At 52.4% G+C, this 8,791-nt stretch overlaps 1 protein-coding gene across 1 annotated transcript; it reads left to right on the plus strand.

The window, feature by feature from the left end:
- The first annotated feature begins 1,215 nt into the window (after positions 1-1,215).
- LOC102141835 (class I histocompatibility antigen, Gogo-B*0101 alpha chain) lies at positions 1,216-8,050 on the plus strand. Its single transcript, XM_045390098.3, is given in 10 exon segments — positions 1,216-1,759; positions 1,889-2,158; positions 2,403-2,638; positions 2,640-2,679; positions 3,260-3,535; positions 3,640-3,756; positions 5,181-5,213; positions 5,320-5,367; positions 6,665-6,812; positions 7,874-8,050. Coding segments are annotated over 9 exon segments (1,125 nt in total). The 5' UTR covers positions 1,216-1,695; the 3' UTR covers positions 6,706-6,812; positions 7,874-8,050.
- The last annotated feature ends 741 nt before the right edge of the window (positions 8,051-8,791 follow it).

Raw genomic sequence — 8,791 nt, forward strand, 5'->3', positions numbered from 1 at the left:
TGAGCACTGTGGGGAGAACAGACATGGGCAGGAGGTGAGTGTTGGGGTCTGCATGTTTCCTAAACAAAGGAATGAACACACAAGACAACACAAGACAAGACAAACATGGCGGCCGCCCTGAACGGCATGTTCTGCTTTATTTTATACAGTCGTTTGTGGAATGTTGCCAAGTCACAAGACACATTGTTGTTTTTCTGACCTTCCCCTGATTTTCTGGATTTTCAAGATGTTTACACATAAACAAGCCCCCAGGGTCTGCAGTTTGCAGCTAGCTCCTTTGTCCTCCCTGTTTGCAGGGAAGGAACGCCCTGCTTCCTTTGCAAGAGCAGGACTTATCGGGAATGCCCTGCTTCCTTTGCAAGAGCAGGACTTACCAGGAATGCCTCGTTTGCGAGCACGTAGTCCTCTACAAGTGAGGGGCAGTGTTAGTGCCACAATTCAGGAGTGACAGGGTGGCGGGGACTAAGGGGAGAGGAGGGTGTGAGGGATGAGGGGGCAGAGAGAAGGGCTGGAGAAGCAGGAGGTGAGGAAAAGGAGCAGGGGAAAGAATTTTAAAGCAGGGGAAGAGCCTAGCAGGGGGTTCTTTGCATTCGGTATTTAATACATTTTGTGGGACTGCCAAAAACCTAATTGATTCCTTACGATTAAAACAAACAAAAAAAAAGAGTTACAAAAATACCAAGTGTCCAGATAAAATATGCACACTGCTTAGATGTGCAGAGTTCACGAAAATAGGCAGTGCTTGAGCGTCCGTGAAGAGCATTGGGACTGCATGGAGCACTCGCGACTTTGAGGTGATGACTACAAGGCTCTGGGTTAAAATAGACACTAGCAAAACTTCTTTGTATTCAGGAGATGTTCTGGACTCATGCAGGGAAACTCGGGCTAGGGAATGAAGATAATTTTAAATGCAACAAACCAGAGTAACAGATCCATAGTCTGGGAAAGTAAAAGTTAGGAGCTTTGAAAGTTTAATTGTAATGCTGTTTTGACACAGGTCTCTTACAGATTGGAATTCTAATCATTCAGGGATTACCAACATTGTGCTACCTACTGTATTAATAAACAAAAAGGAAACTGGTCTCTATGAGAATCTCTGTGTGGTGCCTTCAGACAAAACTTCACCAGGTTTAGAGAGAAAACCCCTGTCTCTACACCTCCATTCCCAGGGCGAGCTCACTCTCTGGCATCAAGTTCCCTGTGGTGAGTTTTCCTGTACAAAGGTCCAAGGGGAGAGGTAAGGAATGGCAGGCAGGGAGTCCAGTTCAGGGTCGGGGATTTCAGAACGAGTAGTGAAGGGAAAGGGGCTGGGTGCAGTCTCGGGGTCCTCCCTGGTTTCCACAGACAGATACTTGTCCAGGACTTGGGCAGACAGGGGGACAAAGAGGCTTGGTGTAGGAGAGGGATCAGGACGAAGTCGCAGGTCCCGGGCGTGGCTGTCAGGGTCTCAGGCTCCCAGAGCCTCCTCTGCATTGGGGAGGCGCTGGGTTGGTGATTCCCCACTCCCCTGAGTTTCACTTCTCCCAGTCTGTGTCGGGTCCTTCTTCCAGGATACTCACGACGAGTCCCCAGTTCCCACTCCCATTGGGGGTCGGGTTTCTAGGGAAGGCAATCAACGTCGCCCCGGTTCCAGTTCTAAAGTCTCCACGCACCCACCCGGGCTCAGAGTCTCCTCAGACGCACAGGGTGCGGGTCATGATGCCCGGAACCGTCCTCCTGCTGCTCTCGGGGGCCCTGGCCCTGACCGAGACCTGGGCCGGTGAGTGCGGGGTCTGGAGGGAAATGGCCTCTGCGGGGAGGAGCGAGGGGACCGCAGGTGGGGGCGCAGGACCCGGGGAGCCGCGCGGGGAGGAGGGTCGGGCGGGTCTCAGCCTCTCCTCGCCCCCAGGCTCGCACTCCTTGAGGTATTTCACCACCTCCGTGTCCCGGCCCGGCCGCGGGGAGCCCCGCTTCATCTCCGTGGGCTACGTGGACGACACGCAGTTCCTGCGGTTCGACAGCGACGCCGCGAGTCCGAGGATGGAGCCGCAGGCGCCGTGGGTGGAGCAGGAGGGGCGGGAGTATTGGGACCGGGAGACGCGGAACGCCGAGGGCCACGCACAGACTCACCGAGAGAACCTGCAGACCCTGCTCCGCTACTACAACCAGAGCGAGGCCAGTGAGTGGCCCCGGCCCGGGGCGCAGGTCACGGCCCCTCCCCATCCCCACGGACGACCCGGGTCGCCCCGAGTCCCTGGGTCCTAGATCCGCCCCGAGGCCGCGGGACCCGCCCAGACCTTTGACCGGAGAGAGCCCCAGGCGCGTTTACGCGGTTTTATTTTCAGTGGAGGCCAAAGTCTCAGCGGGTTGGTCGGGGCGGGGCGTGGCTCGGCGGGCGGGGCTGACCGCGGGGGCGGGGCCAGGGTCTCACACCATCCAGAGGGTGTTTGGCTGCGACCTGGGGCCCGACGGGCGCCCCCTCCGCGGATATAACCAGCACGCCTACGATGGCAAGGATTACATTGCCCTGAACGAGGACCTGCGCTCCTGGACCGCGGCGGACACGGCGGCTCAGAACACCCAGCGCAAGTGGGAGGCGTGCGGTGAGGCGGAGGAGTGGAGCGTCTACCTGGAGGGCGAGTGCCTGGAGTGGCTCCGCAGACAACCTGGAGAACGGGAAGGAGACGCTGCAGCGCGCGGGTACCCTGCAGGGGCTGTGGGGAGACTTCCCCGTCTCCTATAAATCTCCCGGGATGGCTTCCCATGAGGAGGGGAGGAAAATGGGATCAGCGCTAGAATGTCGCCCTCCCTTGAATAGAGAATGGCATGAGTTTCCCTGATTTCCTCTGAGGGCCCCCTCTACTCTCTAGGACAATTAAGGGATGACGTCTCTGAGGACATGGAGGGGAAGACAGTCTCTAGAATACAGATCAGGGGTCCCCTTTGACTCCTGCAGCAGCCTTGGGCTTTGTGACTTTTTCCTCTCAGGCCTTGTTCTCTGCCTCACACTCAATGTGTTTGAAGGTCTGATTCCAGCTTTTCTGAGTCCCTCGGCCTCCACTCAGGTCAGGACCAGAAGTCCCTGTTCCTCCCTCAGAGACTAGAACTCTCCAAGGAATAGGAGATTATCCCAGATGCCTGTGTCCAGGCTGGTGTCTGGCTTCTGTGCTCCCTTCCCCACCCCAGGTGTCCTGTTCATTCTCAGGATGGTCACATTCGTGCTGCTGGAGTGTCCCATGAGAGATGCAAAGCGCCTGAATTTTCTGACTCTTCCCATCAGATCCCCCAAAGACACACGTGACCCACCACCCCATATCTGACCATGAGGCCACCCTGAGGTGCTGGGCCCTGGGCTTCTACCCTGCGGAGATCACACTGACCTGGCAGCGGGATGGGGAGGACCAAACTCAGGACACCGAGCTTGTGGAGACCAGGCCCGCAGGGGATGGAACCTTCCAGAAGTGGGCAGCTGTGGTGGTGTCTTCTGGAGAAGAGCAGAGATACACGTGCCATGTGCAGCACCAGGGGCTGCTGGAGCCCCTCACCCTGAGATGGGGTAAGGAGTGGGATGAAGGATCACGTCTCTCCTCAGGGAAAGTAGGAGCCCTTCTGGAGCCCTTCAGCAGGGTCAGGACCCCTCACCTTCCCCTCCTTTCCCAGAGCCATCTTCCCAGTCCGCCATCCCCATCTTGGGCTTCGTTGCTGGCCTGGCTGTCCTAGCCTTTTTGGTCACTGGAGCTGTGGTCACTGCTGTGTTGTGGAGGAGGAAGAGCTCAGGTAGGGAAGGGGTGAGGGGTGGAGTCTGGGTTTTCTCGTCCCACTGGGGGTTTCAAGCCCCAGGTAGAAGTGTGCCCCGCCTCATTAGTGAAGGGGTGGCTTGCCCCTCCACACCTGTGGGCGTTTCTCGTTAGGTGGAAGGAGAGACTTGAGAAAAGAAATGAGACACAGAGACAAAGTATAGAGAAAGAAAAAGTGGGCCCAGGGGACCGGCGCTCAGCATACAGAGGACCCACATCGGCACCGGTCTCTGAGTTCCCTTGGTATTTATTGATAATTATCTTTGCCATCTTAAAGAAAAGGAAGTGGCAGGATAATAGGATCATTGTAGGGAGAAAGTCAGCAGTAAGACATGTGAATAAAGTTCTCTGTGACATGAATAAGTTTAAGGAAAAGTGCTGTGCCTTGATATGCATATGTAAACATCTCCATAAACCTTTTTAGTGCATAAAGAGCAGCATTGTGCTAGCAAATCCCGCCTTTCGCCCTAAGGCGGTTTTCTCCTTTCTCAGTAAACAGAACATATGATGGGATTTTATACCCAGATGTTCTATTGCCCAGGGACGGGCAGGAGACAGATGCTTTTCTCTATCTCAACTGCCAACAACCACCAAGAGGCCTTCTTTCCTCTTGTACTAGTCCTCCTCAGCACAGACCCTTCACGGGTGTCAGGCTGGGGGACGATCAGGTCTTTCCCTTCCCACGAGGCCATATTTCAGACTATCACATGGGAAGAAACCTTGGACAATACCTAGCTTTCCTAGGCAGAGGTCCCTGTGACCTTTGGCAGTGTGCGTATCCCTGGGTACTTGAGATTAAGAGAATGATGATGACTTTTAACCAGCAAGCTGCCTTCAGGCACTTGTTTAACAAAGCACACCCTGCACAGCCCAAAATCCTTTAAACCTTGAATCACCATAGCACATGTCTCTTGCAAGGACAAGGTTGGGGGTAGGGTCACAGATTAACAGCATCTCAAATACAGAACAGAATGGAGTCTCTTATGTCTACTTCTTTCTGTATAGACACAGTCACAGTCTGATCTTTCTTTCTTTTCCCCACAATTATTGGGAAGCAGCATCCACACATGGGCCATCCCAGCCTGGGGCCCTGTGTGCCGGCACTTACTCTTTTGTGAAGTACATGTGACAATGAAGGACAATGTATCACCTTGATGGTTGTGGTGTTGGGGTCCAGATTCCAGCATTCATGAGTCAGGGGAAGGTCCCTGCTAAGGACAGGCCTTAGGAGGGCCGTTGGTCCAGCACCCACCCCTGCTTTCCTGGTGTTTCCTGATTCTGCCCTGGGTCTGTAGTCACAGTTCCGAAAACTTCTCTCCGGTACAAGACTAGGAGGTTCCTTCCTCTAAGGTCTCGTGTCCCTGCCTCCTCCTTGTCCCCTCACAGAACATTTTCTTCCCACAGGTGGAAAAGGAGGGAGCTACTCTCAGGCTGTGTGTAAGTGGTGGGGGTGGGAGTGTGGAGGAGCTCACCCACCCCATAATTCCTCCTGTCCCACGTTTCCTGCGGGCTCTGACCAGATGCTGTTTTTGTTCTACCCCAGCCAGCGACAGTGCCCAGGGCTCTGATGTGTCTCTCAGGGATTGTAAAGGTGAGATTCTTGGGGTCTGAAGTGGGTGGGGGTGGGGCAAAGGGGAAAGGACTGGGTTATGGGGCTTCTTTGATTGGGATGTTTCGAGTGTGTGGGGCACTGTTCAGAGTGTCATCACTTAACATGACTGACTTGGATTTGTTTATGACTATTGCTTTCTGTAGCCTGAGACAGCTGCCTTGTGTGAGACTGAGATGCAAGATTTCTTCAGGCGTTTCCTTTGTGACTTCAAGAGCATCTGGCAAAGGCATCTGAATGTGTCTGCATCCCTATTAGCATAATGTGAGGAGGTGGAAAGACTGCCCACCCCCGGGTCCACCGTGACCCCTGTTCCCACACTGACCTGTGTTCCCTCCCCAGTTACCCTTCCTGTTCCAGAGAGTTGGGGCTGGATGTCTCCATCTCTGTCTCAACTTCATGGTACACAGAGCTGCAACCTCTTACTTCCCTACTAAAAATAAGAATCTGAATAGAAATTTGTTTTCTCAAATATTTGCCATGAGAAGATGATGGGTTAATTAAATAAGTCAATTCCTAGAACTTGAGAGAGGAAATAAAGACCTGAGAACCTTCCAGAATCTACATGTTCGCTGTTCTGAGTCTGTTGCAGGTGGGAGTGGAGAAGGCTATGAGGAGCCGAGTGTGGAGGGGCCTGTGCCCAGTTGCTGTTCAATCCACTGTGGGCTTTATGTGGTCAGTCCTCAGCTGGGTGACCTTCACTGTTCCATTGTTCTTGTCCCTTCAGTGGAAACTTGTCCAGCAGAACTGTGACCACAGAGCCTCACACATCACCAGGGCGACTCCTGCACACAGGAGTCTCTGTGCATTCTGTGACAAGTTTTCAGACCCATTCAGCTCCTGCCCTCCTTCTAGGGCTCCCCTTCTGCTCTGATCTCCTGCCCTATCTCCCTGCCCTCGTTCCAGTGATCTTGGTGCTGGCTCCAATATCAACTCATGAATCTAAAGCATAATCTAATTTAGATTTATATTTGTTTGTGAAATTGGACCCATCATCAAGGACTGTTCTTTCCTGAAGAGAGAAACCTGATTGTGTGCTGCAGTGTGCAGGTGGGGAGAGGGGGTTGGTGTGGGAGGAGGGATGGGAGAGGGAGGACCACAAGCAGCACTGTTGAGAAAAGCACAGGCGGCCTCAGTGTCAATGTGAGGGGACCTTGTGCTGTAGCTGCCACAAAACAGCATTTGGCCTGAGGCTATGTTAATAATAAAGATATTGCCTTTAGAATAGGGAGGTGCTCTACAGTGATCATTCATGCAACTGACCTTTGTTTTCTGTCAGACATAGGACAGAGTGGTTCTGCATCTGGCGAACATCACTGAAGTAAAATGAGAATAATCTCTGACCTTGTGGAGCATGTGTTCCAGTGGGAAGACGCAGATGATAGATACCTGATAACCAGAGCAAGGAAAGAAAGTGCTATAAGGTGGTAAGTGCTGTGAGGCATGTGATCCAGGGTGTGGGCAGTGGGGACAGGGAAGGGGGCTGTTGTGCTGGGTGGTCTTTGTGTGCCTTGTTGCAAAGGTGACCTTTGAGGAAAGATTTGAGGGACATGAGGAGTTGTCCATGAAGATGTCTGCGGAAGTTCTTTCCAGGCAGAGGATCCTCCAGTTCAAATGTACTGGGGCAGGAAGGTGTCTGTGTTCCCAGAAGAGCAAGGAGGCCAGGAGGGCTGGACAGAGAGAAACTGGGATGAGGTCAGAGGTGCGGCCAGAGCAGGTGGGCCAGCAGGGAATGGGGAAGCATCTGACCTCTGCTCTGAGTGAGATGGAAAGGTAGAGGACAGTTTTGAGCAGAAGCGGGACATGATGTGACTTCTCTTTTAAAAGGATCTCTGACTGCTGTGCTGAGAACGGAATTGAGAGGCGAGGGACGAGGGAGGCAGAAGGGAAAACAGTAGGAAGCGAGTGCAGTATTCCAGGCTGGAGATGTCAGTGACCTTGACTGGGGTGTGAGCAGGGGAAATAGTGGGACGTGAAGGTGTCCTGGATGCATTTGAAGATGGACTGACAGCATTTGACAATGGATTGTATCTGTGGTGTGAGAAAGATGAATCAAGGACACCCATAGTTGTAAAATGAGTGAGTAGAAGGAAGGATGGAGCTGCTGTCAGTGGAGATGGGGAGACTCTGGCAGGAGCATACTGAGGAGGGGGCATCACAGGCACTCAATAGAGGAGATGTCTACTAGGAATGCAGGTGGGGGAGCTGGGGTGGAATTTAGACAGACAACTCCAGAGTTTAGCAGAAAGGAGAAGTAGACTGGGCTGGAGAAATAGATTTAGTAGGTCACACCATATAAACAATACTTAAAATCTCAAGGATGGATGAAGCACCAAGGGAGTGATTGACTGTGGAAAAGAATGAGGGCAAGGACTGAACCCTGGACCTCCAGTTCTAAGGGATCGGAGCAGACCACACCCAAAGCAGACTGCACACTTCTGACCACAGGTCTAGAGAACACTTAGATAAGGAATGCTCATGTCCACAGGGATCACCTGGACATGGTGCTGAGATCCAGGAAGTCTGGAGTCGAGCAAGAGATTCTTGATTTATGACAAGGCTGGAGCTCATGTTGCTGGTCTCCAGATCAAGAACACCAGGATCCCACATACCTAAGCATCAGTCTCACCTGTAGCACTTGTTATATAAGTGATTCCTTGGTCTTGTGCGTAATACTCTGAGACAGACATTCTGGGAAATGGCCTGCGTATTTTCTAAGCCCCACCAGCAATCCTGTTGCTCAGCCAGATTGGGAACCACTGAGATCAGAGATCAGAGAGTGGCCAGGGTGGGTGGGTGGGGTGGGTTTTCAAACTTTGTTTAAAAGAGGATTTTTCTTGCAAAAGAAAAGGGAGGATATATATCATCAGTTATGAGATGTGACATTCCCTGTTGTTCTCTCCACCATGGGGTAGAGGCCAGGTACACAATTCAGGATGTGGCTCTCGCACAAAGAACACCCCTGATTGCCACTCTCTGACACTCGTCCACAGACTCATTTCTCACTCACTTCTTGGAGCAAACTATGGAAACCAGTTCTCTAATTTACACATGAAGAAGTATACGTGGTATTGGGGGCTAATTTTATTGTGGGGAATGTTAGGGACAAACTGCCCCAAAAAGCTTCTTGGTACTGCGGACACTGCCCCAAAACCTCTCTGAGCTGCCCACCCCTCCCCCTAATGCTCTGCGACTCTTCTCCTTCCCCCAAGCCTCTTTACATTTCTAAGCCCTTATCTAGGTGCAGCGGTGAAGCCAGCAGACTTCACTTATCACACTTTCCTGCAATAAGCAAACCCCAATTACAAACCATCCAGACTGCACAGGGGGAGGTCCTGCGAAGCATAAATAAACTGTACCTAAACCCTCCCGTAATAAACGTCACAAGGTGATATATGGCAAAATT

The sequence above is a fragment of the Macaca fascicularis genome, chromosome 4 (genome assembly GCF_037993035.2).
Source record: "Macaca fascicularis isolate 582-1 chromosome 4, T2T-MFA8v1.1".
In the NCBI taxonomy this organism is placed as follows: Eukaryota; Metazoa; Chordata; class Mammalia; order Primates; family Cercopithecidae; genus Macaca; species Macaca fascicularis.